Source organism: Brassica napus, chromosome C9 (genome assembly GCF_020379485.1).
Source record: "Brassica napus cultivar Da-Ae chromosome C9, Da-Ae, whole genome shotgun sequence".
NCBI classification, from domain to species: domain Eukaryota; kingdom Viridiplantae; phylum Streptophyta; class Magnoliopsida; order Brassicales; family Brassicaceae; genus Brassica; species Brassica napus.
The window spans coordinates 44,839,727-44,856,285 of NC_063452.1; the positions used below are offsets into that span (position 1 = coordinate 44,839,727).

General features: G+C 38.1%; 3 protein-coding genes, 1 non-coding gene and 1 pseudogene across 4 annotated transcripts; 2 read left to right on the plus strand and 3 right to left on the minus strand.

Moving 5' to 3' along the window:
* Positions 1 to 947: 947 nt before the first annotated feature.
* LOC125592928 lies at positions 948 to 4,708 on the plus strand. Its single transcript, XM_048768629.1, has 3 exons — positions 948 to 3,055; positions 3,131 to 4,099; positions 4,175 to 4,708. The coding sequence occupies exons 1-3, from the start codon at positions 1,400 to 1,402 to the stop codon at positions 4,340 to 4,342; spliced, it is 2,793 nt and encodes a 930-aa protein (XP_048624586.1). The 5' UTR covers positions 948 to 1,399; the 3' UTR covers positions 4,343 to 4,708.
* On the minus strand, positions 4,417 to 5,230 carry LOC125592929 (uncharacterized protein At1g43920, Chloroplastic-like). The gene is made up of 2 exons (XM_048768630.1): positions 5,075 to 5,230; positions 4,417 to 4,965 (listed from the first exon to the last, which is right to left on the minus strand). The coding sequence occupies exons 1-2, from the start codon at positions 5,228 to 5,230 to the stop codon at positions 4,678 to 4,680; spliced, it is 444 nt and encodes a 147-aa protein (XP_048624587.1). The 3' UTR covers positions 4,417 to 4,677.
* Positions 5,231 to 6,574: 1,344 nt separating this feature from the next.
* Positions 6,575 to 7,888, plus strand: LOC111208143 (annotated as a pseudogene).
* A 31-nt stretch (positions 7,889 to 7,919) lies between these two features.
* LOC106369561 (transcription factor MYB120-like) lies at positions 7,920 to 11,853 on the minus strand. The gene is made up of 3 exons (XM_048768631.1): positions 10,190 to 11,853; positions 8,939 to 10,076; positions 7,920 to 8,825 (listed from the first exon to the last, which is right to left on the minus strand). Exons 1-3 carry the CDS (start codon positions 10,514 to 10,516, stop codon positions 8,560 to 8,562), a joined length of 1,731 nt encoding a protein of 576 aa, XP_048624588.1. The 5' UTR covers positions 10,517 to 11,853; the 3' UTR covers positions 7,920 to 8,559.
* Positions 11,854 to 15,855: 4,002 nt separating this feature from the next.
* On the minus strand, positions 15,856 to 15,962 carry LOC125593558. Its single transcript, XR_007329461.1, has one exon. It is a non-coding gene; the product is annotated as a small nucleolar RNA R71 (small nucleolar RNA).
* Positions 15,963 to 16,559: the final 597 nt, after the last annotated feature.

A 16,559-nucleotide genomic window follows, 5' to 3' on the forward strand; every position in this document is an offset into this window, starting at 1 on the left:
ATAATAAATTGATGATTTTTAGGGGTTTATAATCTTCATAATGTTTGAAAACACTTGAAAACACACAAATTAAAAATTGTAAGATGGATCCCCGTAAAGTATTTGCATAAGTGTATAAGTGTTAACGAACAAGGTTATGTATCCGTGCATCCATCGAAAGAATATATATATATATATATATATATATATATATATTGAGGAATTATTAACCCACATCATATGTATCACTTAATATATGTCATGTGATCTTGTAGGTATCCGTTTTTTTTATTTTGAATATTTATTATCTAAAACTCAAGTTTGTCGAAAATTCGTCAGAAATTTTCTAGGAATAAATTCGTCGAAAATTTATGACGAATTTCCCATGAAAATTTTGCATTTTATCAGAAATTTGTCAGAAATTCTGACGAATATCCAACAAAAACATAAACCACAAACCTATATCCTAAATTGTTTAATTTTCCTCGGGAATCGCCGATATTTCGTCGATTATTTCTGACGAAAGAAAATTCGTCAGAATTTCCTAGAATATTTCCGACGAAAAGTAAAATTTTATATTCCTCATAAATTCGTCAGAAATGACTATGTTTTCTTTTAGTGATTGGCTGGCCATTAGATTAAGAGACATCGCATAAATTAGCTCTTTTCTAAAGTATAAGTTTACGAGACCAAGACAACACCAGGTTTCTGCTTTGTTGTTTTAAATGACCGCGTCTAATAAAACTCTAAGGAAGCGGTGGACACTGGACAGTATGTGGAATAAAAATAACGTATCCATAATCACGAAAGTATAAATAAAATTCGCATATTAGAATACAAATACTGACGAAAATTTATGCAGCTCTAGTTTGAGTCATTCCTCATGTTCTTAAAATATTTGAAGTATAAAAAGAAATATATATTAAGATCTATCATAGAAAAATGAGAAATCGGCCAAAAAAACACTGAACTTTGCGGGAATTGCCAAAAGAAACCTGTACTCGAACCTGACCAATAAAACCCCGATTTTTTGTTGACGTTTTTAGTTAATTCACAAACTTACGGTTGACTAACCAAATTAACACACCGTTAACCGACAGTTAAGACAGTGTTAACTCACCGTTAATTATTGCCGTTTAGTGAAACTACGTCGTTTCATTCAGTTGTTTTGTTAAACACAAAATCTCAAGACGACGTCGTTTTGCTTAATTAAAATTGTTGTTGCTGCCTGGACTCGAACCCGTGCACTCGTGGTCGTAAGGGGGTATTGCCACTGAGCTAGTGGACTTTTCGGAAGGTTATCACACATGTTTATTTTTATTGATCAAAAGATGTGTTTGATTGCAATCAAACAAAATGAAACCCGTGTTTGAACGTAACCCTAATTTCTCAAATCGATTTGGGGATTTCTCTTGTAGAGATGGTAAAGACGAAGTTCACAAGGAATGGAAAGGAGGTAATGATTTTCGGAGCGATGAGGAATTTCGATTACGGGAGTGACGAAGCGGTTCAAGAGTCGAAGAAGGGTGGAGAACGCGATGCTTCTGTGAGTTTGCCATCGCTGGAGAGATCGAGGATTCGTAAAAGCGTTGAAGGGATATCGATGTTGGCATCTACAGAGGTGTCGAAGGCGTCGAAGACTAGGCGGGGAACTTCATATGGGTCGCCTGCGTCATCTCCGGAGAAGACCACGAGGAGGGGAACTTCATATGGGTCGCCTGCGTCATCTCCGGTGAAGGCCACGAGGCGTGGTTCAACTCTGTCTCCTAGAGTTTCGAAGAAGCAGAAGGTAAATGTGGCTCCTTCTGGTGATGACAGAGAAGAATGGCCAGAGACTGAGATGTTGGCATCAACAGTTGCGAAGAAGACAAGGCGGGGAACTTCATCTGGCGGGTCGCCTGTGTCTCCTAGACAATCGAAGAAGCAGAAGGTAAACTCGGAGAGGAGTCTAGGTGATGATGGTGATGACAGAGAAGAATTTCTCCAGATTGAGGAATTTGGGGATATAGGTGATGATGGTAGGGAAGATGAGAACGGTATTGCTGGCATTGAGGAAGTTGGTTGTACAGATTTGAGTCTTTATTTTGGTGATAAAGCAAAAAATGATGACTGTGAGGTTGATGAAGACGAAGGCGATGATGATGCATGGGATGATGATAAAATCCCTGATCCTCTGTCATCAGATGATGAGAATGAAGAGGAGATGAGACCTGCGCAAGCTTACAGAGAAGACACTGATCCAGAGGAGCTCCTTCAGCTAGGCAAGACATTTTCAGATGCTGAGGACTTCAAACATGCTTGTCTGAGGTATACCCTGAAAACCAGATACAACATCAAGTACTACAGATCCAGTAGCTTGAAGATGGGTGCAAAATGTGCCGCTGAGATGAGAGATGATGAGGCTCCTTGTCCCTGGATGGTCTACTGTTCGTATGATAGGAGGAAACAGAAGTTGATGGTAAAGACATACGTCAATGACCATAAGTGTGAGAGGACAGGGTATTCGAAGATACTTAAGAGGTCAGCAATTGCAAGTCTATTTGCTGAGAGGTTAAGGCTGAATCCTAAGCTCACGGCAAAGGAGATACAATCTGAGATATTGAGGGAGTATAAGATGGAAGTTTTAGAAAACTCATGCATTAAGGCCAAGACGAAGGTGATGAAAGAAAGGAGGAAGACCCATGAGGAGCATTTTGATAAAATCTGGGATTACCAAGCAGAGATATTGAGGAGCAATCCTGGATCAACCATGGAAATTGAGACCATACCAGGAGCCACGGTTGGAACCAAGCAGCGGTTCTACAGACTCTACATGTGTTTCCAAGCACAAAAGGAAGCATGGAAGAAGACTTGTAGGCCTGTTATTGGCTTAGATGGAGCCTTTTTGAAATGGGACATCAAGGGACAGTTGTTGGCTGCGGTTGGAAGAGATGGAGACAATAGGATTGTCCCTATTGCTTGGGCTGTAGTGGAGATAGAGAATGATACAAACTGGGATTGGTTTGTGAAGCGTTTGGCCTTGGATTTGGGATTGGAAAATGGGAACGGCTTTGTTATAATGTCTGACAAACAAAAGGTAAACACTTTGCTTTCATGATACTCAATGAATGTTTGATTCTTGTTTCTGATTTTTTTTTTTCTGATCTTGTAGGGATTAGTGAAATCAGTTCATACCCTCCTTCCAGAAGCTGAGCATAGACAGTGTTGTCGCCATATCTACGAGAACTGGAGGAAAGGTGGAAAAGATCTAAGGTTACAGAGGTTCTTCTGGTTCATTGCAAGGAGCTACACTCCTGGTATGTTCAACTACAACATGGACGAGCTTAAGAACTATGATCCTGGCGCACATGCATCTCTGATAAAGACAAAGCCAGAGACTTGGTCTAGAGCTTTCTTCAAGATAGGCTCCTACTGCAATGATAATCTGAACAACTTGTGTGAGTCCTTCAACAAGACCATCAGGGAGCCTAGGAAGAAACCTCTGCTAGACATGTTAGAGGAGATAAGGCGTCAATGTATGACTAGGAACTACAATAGGTCTAAGATGGCTAAGGACAGGAAGACTAGGTTCACCCCGAAGACACATAAAGAGTTAGACAGGGTTGAGAAGAAGTCAAAAGAATGTAGTCTGCGTTGGGCAATTGGGCCAGAGACTGAGGTGGAAGATAGAGACCAGTCATATGTGGTGAATTTGGAGAATGAGACTTGTGCATGTCGAAGCTGGCAAATGAATGGTATTCCATGCATCCATGCTGCTAAGGTCATCCTTGGCGTGGGAAGAAAACTCTCTGAATTTGTTGCTCCTTTCTACACAACCTCTAAGTGGCGTGAAACCTACAGTTTTGGGATCAGACCTGTAAATGGGATGATAGAGTGGCCTCGGACCAATAGATTAGGTGTGATTCCACCACCTAATCGAAATGGCAAGCCTGGTAGGCCTAAAAACCATGATCGAAAGAAGGGAACCAATGAGACAGTGTCTACTACCAAGCTGAGTCGTGCGAACAGGGTAATGACATGCTCTAATTGCAAAGAAGAAGGGCACTACAAGAATACATGTCGGAAGGCTTTTGTTGAGAGCCCACCTAAGAAACCAAGAGGCAGACCAAGGAAATATCAGGTTAGGGTCTTAGTTTCTATCTCATTGTTTTTTAGCTCTCGGTAATGTGTCTAACAATTCATTTATATGTTGCAGGGACTACACTTTGGCGAGTCACAAGCTCAATCCTCAGAAGCTCAAACCTCACAAAATCAATCCTCACAAGCTCAAGCATCACCATGGGAAGTTCCTCAATCTTCAGAAGGTCAATCCTCACAAGCTGAAGCATCACAGACAGCATCGTGGGGAAGATGGTTGTTTTAGATGCTTGTGTGTTGTTTATGATGGTCTCTGTCTGAATGCTTTCGTTGTCTGTTGTTTATGATGGTGTCTCTGTCTGAATGCTTTTGGAACAAGAACTACCTTTTTCTTTCTTCTTTTCCTGCTGTTTTAATTTGAAACTCTCAATGAAGATAGTCTTGGTTATTATCTTTGTGTTTTCATCATGTTGTTTATCTTGATGGTCTGTTCAATGGTGCATTTGTCCTTCTATAAACAATCAAGAAGTAAAACATAAACATTACTGAAACATTGTCTTAAAACATAGCCTTACATGAACCATGATTCTTACATAAACATAGCCTTACATAAACAGTCTCTTAGTAGCTATTCATAGACAACCCATCTGCTTTGTCAAACATGATCAACACAAGACATATCACAACGCCTAAACAAACCACCGAAAAACCCACTTTCATGATCACATTCAGCTTCTTAAGTTCATTGCTCGCCTTCCTGACATCTTCTTTCAAGTCTTCCTCCACGGTTTTCATGCTTTCGATCTCCATTTTAATTTTCATAAAATCTGATGCAAAGCATTCAACTTTTGGCAATGCATCTTGAACCTCTTCGTAGACAGCTTCATCTACCCATTTATACAAGTGATCCTAGACACAAATCATGAACACAATCTTTATATTCAAACAATTTCTCACTTACTACCTAGCCATTGAATCTTATGTTCTTATCTTAAACACAATCAAATTAAACACTTACATTTTGAAACGTTGGGCATCTAAAGAAAGTTCTTCCTGGATTGACCTTCGTTTTTGATGTGTATATCCCAGTTCTTCGACCACAACCGCATTGCTCCGGGATACCACGAATTCCCATCGTATTCACAGACGAATCCTCACAACCCGAACTCATCATGCGATACTCGAAGAAGGAGAGATGAGAATCGAGATTCTTAAGGACGAGATCGAAGAGAATCGCGAACTGGATTCATGATTTCGCCCATTTAGGGTTTATACCAATCGGAGGAGAAAACCGTCGTCTCTTTTTGATTCATTTAACTCGGATTCAAAGAGAATAAAAGAAACTGTGTTCGTATATCCATTGCAAAGTCCACTAGCTCAGTGGCAAAAACCCCTACCATTATACCCGAGTGCACGAGTTCGAGTCGATGGAACCCCATCTTTTTAATAAAAAAGTTAATGTAAAACACCTCGTTTCATTAATTTGTCTTTAACTCGGATTCGAAGAATAAAAGATATTGTGTTCGTATAGCCATTGCAAAGTCCACTAGCTCAGTGGCAAAAACCCCTACCATTAAACCCGAGTACACGAGTTCGAGCCGTAGGAAACACATATTTTTAATAACACAGCTATATAAACGACGTCGTTTGTCTTTAATCAGACAAAGTGATGAAACGACGTCGTATACTTTAACACCCAAAATTAACGTCCGCTTAATTATCAGTTAACTCGGTTAACGGTGTGTTTATCTGGTCAGTCAATCGTAAGTTTCTTAATAAACCCGAAAAGTCAACAAAAGTTCAGGATTTTATTGGCTAGCCCATATGTCCAGGTTTCTTTTGGCAATTCCCGCAAAGTTCAGTGTTTTTTTGGCCGATTTCCCATAGAAAAATATATATTTTCTTTGTTTTTAATGTTCTCATTCAAGATTTTGTCATTTTCTGCTTCCTTTCTCTCTGATATGGTTGTTAGTTTTTGATTTTCCTTCATCAAATATTTTTTTTTTTGTGAACTTTAGTGTTCCAAAATAAAAAAAAATAAAAAAAAGTGAACTTTCATCAAATATTATTTGAATTGAGTTTCTCTTTATAATTGAATTTACACCTATGCCCATTAAATTATGTGCATGTCCATATGTACAAAATAAATATATCCACGGTAATGGTAGTGTGTACGTAAATGAAAAAAAAGTACGAAAACAAAATTTTATTTGATTTCTCTCAGCTCAACTCACACCTTACTTAAGGGAAAAAGTTTTCGACCAAAACAGTGTTTATGGCATTTAGTTGAAGAATTAGGTTTAAGTGACAATTCATGAAAAGTATATCTTCTAAAAAATGGCAGTTTGTTTTTAGTCCAAAAAAGGCAGTTTGTGGAAATTTCCTTTAATATGTTCAAGTGTTAGTTTGATTTAGGAAAAAAAAGGAGTAAAATATTGGAATAAACAAACAAGTTTTATGAAAATATAGAAGAAAGGATAGAAGCATAAAAGGCAACCAATCGAAAGCAAAGATGAAAAACGTGGAAACACACTCACAAAAAAAGAAGAAGGAAATATCGCTCCAATATAGCAGTATATTATAGTTATGGAGATCGGTTAATAATCAAATTTATTTTCTGATAACTTGCCGTCATGTTCAAGAAATCTTCTAGCCATAACGAACAGAAAAGAGTCGTCACCACCGTCTTAACCATGCCATATCTCCCCGATGAATTGCTGTTGAACTGCTTAGCCCGCATCTCAAGGTTATACTACCCAACTCTCTCTTTAATCTCCAAGAGATTTCATTCTCTGCTTGCTTCGACTGAGCTTTACAGGACCCGAAGACTGTTAGGCAGCACTGAGAATTGTATCTATGCCTGCTTACTGTCCCCTCATAATCAGCCACATTGGTGTACTCTTGGCCGGCAACCAACTCTAATCGCTCCTTTTTGGAATCCGTTTAGAATCCTAAGGAATCGCACTAGGATGTCGTCGAGTGGCAATCTTCTGGTCTCGGTCCCATCTCATAATTTTTTTCCTGATCAGTGTCCGTGGATTTCTACCATAGTTGGTTCTGATATCTACATCATGATTGGTGGATACAACAATCTTGAGCCCTCCTCTAGTGTATTTGTCGTGGACTATCGGGTTCACACATGGCATGAAGCTCCAAGCATGCTGGTGGCCAAGAAACACCCCCTCGTGAGTGTTATTGATGGGAAATATATGTAGTAGAGAAAAGCAAAGATCGCGATTTCTCAAACTTTATAGAGTTTTTCGATCCTGAAACCAATATATGGGAGCATGTGCCAAGCCCTTGCGCAAAGATACACGAGAGACATATAGACCATTGTTGCTCCTTCAGAGGAAATCTTTGCCTCTTGTTTAGGGACAAGGCTGTGGTTTACAATCCCAAAGAAAATAAATGGGATGTGGTAGCAAAAGAACTCAAGATGCTTTTGTCGTGTGATTATGATTCTTGCATGATAGATAACGTATAATCTATACGTATAGTGGCGGATCGTTTAGAATGCTTAACTGGTACGACTGTGTGGAAAGATCTTGGGGAGATTTGAAGGGTATGAAAAAATTACCTGAATTACCAAAGGCTTATCGTGGTTCTCTTAGATTGGAGAATTGTGGCGGAAAGATTGTGCTTTTATGGGAGGAAAATGTGCGTTCTATTTGTTCTATGAAGGAGAAGATGATATGGTGTGCTGAGGTTGCACTTGAAAGACTTAACAGTCGAGAGATTTATGGAAAGGTTAAGTGGTGTCATGTCAACTAGAACAACTTTTTGTTGCTAATATTTGACGAGTTGACATATAAGAAAGCAGTTTAAGCTTTCATTTTTGCTGCTGAAGCTTATGTATTTAGATTTCAATCATAAATAATTGTTTATGGAATTCTCTTAGGTTTACCCTTTCAGAATAGCTTTAGGATTTAAGTTTCATTCATAAATAGGCGATTATGGCTGCCCCTTTTGTTCCCCTTTCCAAATAGATTTAGTATTTAATTAAATTTCAATCTTAAATAAGCGATTATGGCTCTCTTGGGTTTCTCCTTTAGGGTTTAGATTTCATTCACGAATAATCGTTTTAACTATTATATTATGCTTATGATTTAGTTTTTATTTTACCAAAACGCATTTACTTAGATGCTCGATTCTTTTACATGCAGTTTTTTTTTATTGTAGGGAAAATATATGTTATGCATTGAAATATTAGTTCAGATTTCGTCTTTGTTTATTGCCAACATAATTCTTTTTAAAAGTGGTAGTTGTGGTTATGCTTAATGATTTGTATATCCTTGGCAGAAATCAAAGAAACGTAGTGAATAGTATGGAGTTCGAAGAACAATACATGAATGTATCCATAATCACAAATAAGTAAGAGATCAAATAGCATTAAACAGAAAACAGACGATTTGCAACAAATACAAGTAAACTTTTTAATGATACAATACAATCAAAGATCCAAGACTTTGGTCTTCGTTAGTTCTTGTGGTCTGTTGACATTTTCTAGCTGACTCCATGCAAATTGTCCCATGAACAGTTAATTTTATCATTATTGTTCTGTTCATCATTGGTCCTTGTTTCAGCGGCCGTGGAGTCAGCCGGGAATAGTGAATTCAGTTGATGAACATCAAGAACAAGATTGTCGTCAGTGAGAACAGATGATTGTCCATTAGAGATCTCTCCACTATCACTTCCCCAGTCAAGAAGTTTAGCTATGTCATCTTGCATTGTGTTCATTTGAAGGGATTCTTCTTCCTTCGGTTTCAAATCTGCATTTCAGTAATAAAAATAAATAAAATATTTATTTAAAAAATAGAAAAAATAAATAAAAAATATTTAACCGGAGAGAAATGTAGGTGAAGTTTTTAGCGTTTTAGTTTACCTTGTAAGGAACATATGTTTTCAGAAGAATCATATTGTTCGAAACTAACGGAGAAGAAATTATCATTATCGTTGTTATTGTTGTTGTGGTGGTTAGGAGGAGAAGCAGTGAGTTGTCTCCGTTTCGAAGGTCGGTCTCCGTCTCCACCGGCTAGAGCCTCGGCCTCTACAAGGACATCCTCCAAGAGGCTGCAGCTAATACTTCTTCTGTGAAGATTGGTATTGTTCTGTTTTTCATTGTCTGTGAAGTTGTTGACATTGTTAAAGACACCTATCTGGGGGATTTGGTTTGAAGGGAACTCTTGTTTCATGGAGTAAACCGGGTTGTTGTGAAAGGATGTGGAAGAATAATTTGGAGTGTACTGAGAGTGAAGAAAGCTTGGGGAAGAAGTTGTTGTAGGGTAAGAAGAAGGTGAAGGGTTTAAAGAAAATGAAGAGTAATTGTTGTTAGTGTTATGGTAAGTAGCAGTTTGAGCGGTAGGGGAAGAGTAAGGTAATGTTAGAAAGGAAGTGTAAGAGTCTCTAGAAACAGGTGAAAATGGTGCGGTCGAAACGCGGTTGATGCAATTGAGAGGAGTATTAGAATTGTTGTAGCGTTTGGCAAGGAGCGATGAAGGCGGTTGGAGGAGAGGTGGGGGCCTAGGGAAAGTGAAATTGGTATTATTGTTATTGTTGTTGATTTGGGAGCTCGGGAAGGTGAAAAGAGGAAGAGTTGGATATTGGTTGTTTCGTGGGGAAGATAAAGGAGACGAAAGAGGCGGTGGAGGTGGTGTGGAAGAGAGTTGAGAAGGAGTTTGCGGTGTGGTTGGAGTGTGAGGGCTTAGAGGATGGAGGAGATAAGCGGTTGATGCGTTTGTGCTGTGGAAAGTGAAAGATGATGAGGGGTTTGCGTTTATTGGCGTTGGAGATGGAAGAGGAGAAGATGATGGTGTGTTTGGTTGTGAAGATTGTTGTTGAAAATACATTTGTTGATGTTGATGTTGCTGTTGATGATGATTTTGTTGATGATGATGTGGGTGTGGATGGAGTTGGTGGTTAGGGATGATATCTGGAGGATAAAGAGGAAGTCCTTGGCGTTGAAGGCGTTTCAACCTCGTGTTCCAATAGTTCTTGATCTCATTATCTGTTCTTCCCGGTAACTTTACAAAAATTGCAAAAAAAAAAATATATAAGTTTTTATTTCTGTTTTTGGTACTAGGTTGAATAATACAGCTAGTTTAAATTTCTAAATATAGAAATTAATTGTTTGTACCTGAGCGGCCATGCGAGCCCATTTGTTACCGAGCTGAGCATGAAGTTGGATGATGAGACGTTCTTCGTCTCCTGTGAAAGAACCTTTTCTGAGATTAGGTCGAAGGTGATTGGCCCAACGGAGACGACAACTTTTGCCGCAACGAACCAAGCCTGTGTTTTTCTGAACGGCGTTCCAGTTTCCTTCACCGTTCTCTCTAACGTACACAGAAAGTATCTCATCTTCTGCCGCCGTCCATGGCCCTTTCTTCAGTACCACTCCTCCTCCATTTGACATGTGATTGGCCGATCCACCTGCTTTCTCTATTTCCCCTCCGTACATGATCATAGGTTTCACTTTTTGTTCCTTGAGAGAATTAAAAGGAGTTTTTTTTTTTTTTTTTTTGAATTGATTGTCGGCTTTTGGGGGGGATTTGAGAAAGGTGAGACCTACAGAGTGATTTTCACCCCCCAAGCTTGGCCATGGTAAAGATATTTTCTGATCCCTTTTTATTTACTGTTTCCTCTATGACAAATGATGACAAAGAGGCAAAAGTAACAAAAAGAAAAACAAGAGGCAATTTTGGTAATTTACCGTGTAAAACTACAACGAAAAAAACAAGAAATTTGAGATATATAAATAAAAATAGAGGGGAGAAATATAAACTGACAGTGTTTGTTTCTCTGGAAACAACACAAGTCTCTGTAGAAACAACACAAGTCTTTGTAGACAACTCATAAGATTGGTTGTTTTTTCACTTCTCTTTCTATTTTAAGAAAATGACAATTGTAACGGTTAAGCTTTGACAAAAAAAAAAGACAATTGTAATATGAGATTGGTTTCTAGAAATTAATAACAAGATTTACCTACGGATTTCTTTGTAACATTTAAAACACGGGGAACACTTTTTTTTTTTGAACACACGCGGGGAACACTTTTCAAATCCATAAAAATCGTATGTAAATTTTTGAAATATAATCTAATCGATTAATATTGGATTTCAGCTACTATTTAGAGATACATAGCCAAATCAGGTTGTTGGAAATTGGCACGAACACCAGGAAAATGTTTTGCCGGAGAATCAGACGAATGGACTCCAATGTTCACTTATGGTGGGAGATTGAGATTCTCTTGTCTCTGCTTTGACACATGTGGAGTAAAACCTCCTTGCCATGGGGACAGGATATGGAATCTTGTGAAATCAGAAGTTGAACCGGCCATCTAAAAGAAAGTTGTTATAAAATGGTTGTGATCCTTCTTTTATCGCCCGTTAACCAGAACCGGCTGGTTCAGAAATGCCTTGCAAGGGAAACGGTTCCTATGAGTAGGCATGGGCGTTCGGGTCTTCGGGTCGGGTCCGAGCCGGTTTCTTTCGGGTCCGGGTCTTTTCGGGTCCTAAATATTTAGATCCAATAGGTACTTAGAAATTTTCGGTTCGGGTTCGGGTCGGTTTTTCTCGGGTCAGGGTCGGTTCGGGTCTATAATTAAAATATCCATAAAATACCCATGATTTTTCGAGTCCATATCGGGTTCGGGTTGGGTTCAGATATTTAGGATCTGAAAAGGACATGATACATCCAATTCCATCAACTTTAGTTGAATATTTGTCATATATATCTAAAATTTTACAAAAAAACTTAAATGAAACTATTAATAATTAAAATAAAACATTTTAAAACTCTAAATTTTACATTTTAAAGCTTTATATTACTATAAAAATGTTAAAAAATAATAACAAATGTTGTTAACAAAATATATTTCAACTAAATCATAAAATAATATGTATAAAATAGAATACAAAAACATCATAGTTTTAGATATACATGTTTTTAAGTCGGGTACAAAACGGTTCTTGTCGGGTCTATTCGGGTCGGTTCCTTTTCGGTTCCGATTCTTTCGGGTAAAAAAAATTTAGACCCAAAAGGTACTTGTAAATTTTCGGTCCGGTTCCGGGTCGGATATTTTTGGGTCGGTTCCGGTTCGGGTCTTCGGGTCCAGGTTAAAATGCCCAGGCCTACCTATGAGTATGGAAATGTATGCCTTAGGGGCAGCGCTGGTTCAATAACTTCATGGATCCTCGGGTAAAAAAAAGTTTTAGGTATTATTTGTTTTTAATATTTTAGGTATTATTAAAATTATTTTTAAAACAAATAACAAATTTAATTGTTTTTATTTAAATATTTTATATTTATTACATTTATAACACTATTTCAATTTAAGTCTAATATATATCTATTAATAATAGCAAAACACATAGTTAATGTCAAAGGTTGTGTGTTTTCATTATAAAATGTGATTGGTGTTGAAAGATTGTTAAATTATGAATAATGTGTCTTTCTATAACTGTGTCTTTTTATCTAATATGTGTTTTTTCATGTTAAAAAATTATTTTTGAGTTTTAAGAGATCATAAAAAATGTGTTTTTATCATAAAATTTTGTAGGTTTTTAAAGATTTATATTTTTGTGTAAACTTGACTTTTTCATTTTAAAAACTGCATAGGTTTTAAAGATATCAAAATGTTTGAGGATATATCTTTTTATCCTGAAATTAGGGTAAGTTTTTAAAGAGTTATCTTTTAATTCATTTTTCATTTATTTATAATGTTTTATATTTTACATATTTATAAACTATTGTAACTATTGGTGATGGTAGCTTTTGGTGACAAAATATTGTAATTTGATAAACCATTGTATAACTAATGGTAATTGTAAGTTTTGGTGAATGAACTATTGCAATTTATGGTGTTAAAATTATAACTTTTAACTAATTAGTGTAATGTTTGGTTGTTAACTATTGCAACATTTGACTTTTTATATAAGTAGATGTGGGTATTGAAAAATTAAAATTAAAAATAAATAAATAGTAGGAATAAAGAGGTAAATCACATTTTCAATTGATTATCAAAGATTTAGAAGAAACATATCAAACACCGGAAACTTTATTTGTTATTCATGTATCTTAGACAAAAAAAAATGACTTTGATTGTTTTATAAGGAAATTCATGTAGCCCAAGACTTAAAATAAAGTCAACTACTCTTTTAAGAAAGTGAAATTCAACTTTGCAGAAATCGGGTTGTTGCTTTTCAGATTCCTTAGATTTTCAAATGTCTGTTTGTTATAATTTTTCCCTCCAGCTCCCATTAAGATTCATGCTGTTACAAATGCACTCACATCTTCACTCTTGTGGATTGTGATGATGAGACATCCGCTCGAGCATTGGTGTTGTGCTGTGTTTTGTCCTTTTCATCGAAGTTGCTCATCAGCTGTGCTTGTTCATCGTGGCTTTGACTATATTACATTCGTCTCTTTATAGCGAATTGTGATTACTATGGTTAGTCTATGTTACTAGCTTATATATTCAATTTTATTTATAACTAGAGCTTGATGATGTTGGTTTTTACCTTTTTATAAGTTGTTCAGTGAAATTTTTAAGCACATAGGTTTATTTGTCCAATATTAGGTTCCTACAAATCTATCCGAAATTGGAAGAATCTTATTCGATATCTTGCATATTTACATTGTTTTATCCATTTATTCATGTGAATTTTGATCATATAGATTAGGATTTAGCCATGTTTAGGTTGCATTTTGCATACATGAGTCTTTATTAGGTATTGGAGTACCACATGGAGTTCTTGGAGACATTTGGATGCATTTGGAGCTCAAAAGAGGTGATCTAGGTGATCATTGGATGACCAGAGCATGGGAGCGACATCACGGAGCGACGCCATGAGGTCGCTCCAAACTACCTCTCAGAGCGACCTCGCTAGAGCGACCCCGAAAAGTCGCTCGCCATTTCATCCCGGTGGAAGCCGAAAACTGACCCGAAGAGATCTATCAGAGCAATCACTCCAGGTCGCTCCCGAAGCCCAGAGCGACTTGGCCAGAGTTACACCCGCTCGCATTTCTATCGCGTGACGACAACACAATGGAGCCGGAGCGACCTCTCAGAGCGACCCACTGAGGTCGCTCCCAAAGCCCGGAGCGACTTGTCGGAGCGACATGCCGAGGTCGCTCCGCGTCTATTTGTTTGGCCGAATTCATGTTTTCTCAAGGGCCTTTTGGTCATTTCATTATGCACGTTTTTACTTTTCAAAACCTATGTTTTAAGTACCTTTGGTAGCCACCAGACAGAGGATCTTTTTGTTCTGAAGAAAAACCACCAAAAACCTTTGGAAAGGGGATCTCTTTGATTCATTGATCACATGTTCTACTGTTGATTTCTATTCTATTATCTGTATTTTCTCTAAATGATTAATCTGAAATCCAATATGGGTTTAAGAAGAATCATGAGGAGTAGTGAGTAATCACCTTTTGAATTCATGGGTTAGGGAGATTAAGGGTGATTAGGTTAGTTCTAAGATGTTTTAGTGTAAATCATTCTTGTTCCTTGCTAGTAAAGTATTCATAATGCATCTTCTGAGTTGGCCACTCAAAAGTTGATCGATAGACATTTCCCACCCAAAAGGTGTTTGATGCCACTCAAAAGGTGTTTGATGAAATGCATGAGACAACTCTCCTAGGCTTTTAGTATACTTTGCTTTAGTAAACATTTGTTGTTAAAGGTGCTAAAATAGCTAATAGACTTGTTAGTAATGATTGTTTTCATATTATTCAACCAAAGACATTTGATGTTCGAGATATGTTAGCAAATGAGCATTTATCTAGACATAGAGCTTGCTTAGAATTGTGTCTAGGCTTAAGGTCGATAGTTTGATTGATCATTTGCCATCCTTAGTTCGAAACTTGATCACCCAAGGTCTAATCCCTATGCCCATGAGTTCTCTTTTCCCTTAGTCAAGAAAATATCATTCTGTAATTGCTTTCTAGTATTAGTAGTAGTTTAAAACCCATATAAATCATTGGTTACACTTAGATTAAGTGAGTACTTGCATTCTCGGTGCTTTGATATCCCTCAGATCTGGTTCGACAATCATTTATACTACAACATTTGTCTTAGGAGCCTTGAAAACTCCTAACATCAAATTGGCGCCGTTGCCAAATTCTGAGTTGATTTGAACATTGAGATTTAGTCACTTGCTTGAGACTAAGTCATTTTTATTTTCTTTTGTTACTAATTCTCCTTCTTCACCCCCCTTTAATTTACAGGTGTATGAACTTGAGGAGCAGGGGTCCATCAAACCTAGTTCCAAGAGCTGCAGACATCAGAGCTTTAGAGAGAGAGAGTGTGCTAGAAAGAGAAGAGAAGAAGAGAAGCATGCTCACTTGCAGAGATTGGATACTGATATGGGAGACATACCTCAAAATGATGCGGACGTCAATGGAGCTAACAACGTTCCACAAAACCAACAGCGAGCAGCTCGACCCATTGGCACTTATGACCGCCCCAACATTCATGGTCAAAGATTGGGAATCCGAGCACCAACTGTAGCAGCCAACAACTTTGAGATCAAATCAAGACTCCTCAACGTGATCGAGAACAACAAGTATCATGGCTTGGCTCTAGAGGACCCATTTGATCACTTGGACAGGTTCGACAGCTACTGTGGGTTATCAAAGACAAATGCTGTGTCCGAAGATGCCTTAAAGCTCAAGTTATTCCCTTTCTCTTTGGGTGATAAGGCACGTCAGTGGGAAAAATCTCTACCCAGCGACTCTATAACCACCTGGGATGACTGCAAGAAAGCATTCTTGGAGAAGTTCTTCTCTACTTCAAGAACTGCTAAGCTGAGAAATGAGATTTCCAGCTTTCAACAGAAGAACTTGGAAGGATTCGGTGAAGCCTGGGAGAGATTCAAGGGCTACCAAGCTCAATGCCCACACCATGGTTTCTCTAAGGAGAGCTTGGTGAGCACATTCTACCGTGGTGCTCTTCCTAAGTACAGGGCCAGACTGGATACAACTAGCAATGGGTTCTTCTTGGGGAGAACTGAGGAAGATGCAGAGGAGCTGGTTGACAACATGGTAAAGAGTGATGCAGTCTACAGTGGAGACCACGACAGAGGCAGTCGAACAGATGATAAGCAGACGAGGAAGGAGTTGAAAGCTCTACAGGATAAGATAGACATCCTCATTGCTGATAAAGACACCCAAGAGCAGCTGCACTTTGTTGGTAACCCAAGCCAAGAGACACCACCTGTTGTCCATGAGGTTGAGGGTTTGGAAGGTCAGGAAGAGCTGTGTTTCATCAACAACAATGGTAGCTGGTACAAAAAAGAGCCCAACTTTCAGTACAACAACTACCAACAGAAATCCTATCCCAACAACCAACAGAGTGGTTATCCGCCTAGAAACAACCAGCAAGGCAGCTATCAGTCTCAGCAAAACCCGTCGTCTGGTTCCACTGCTCCTCAAGAGAGCAGCACTGATACCTTACTGAAACAAATCTTGGAGTCTCAGACTAGAAGTGAGAAGCATGTTGGTTATGA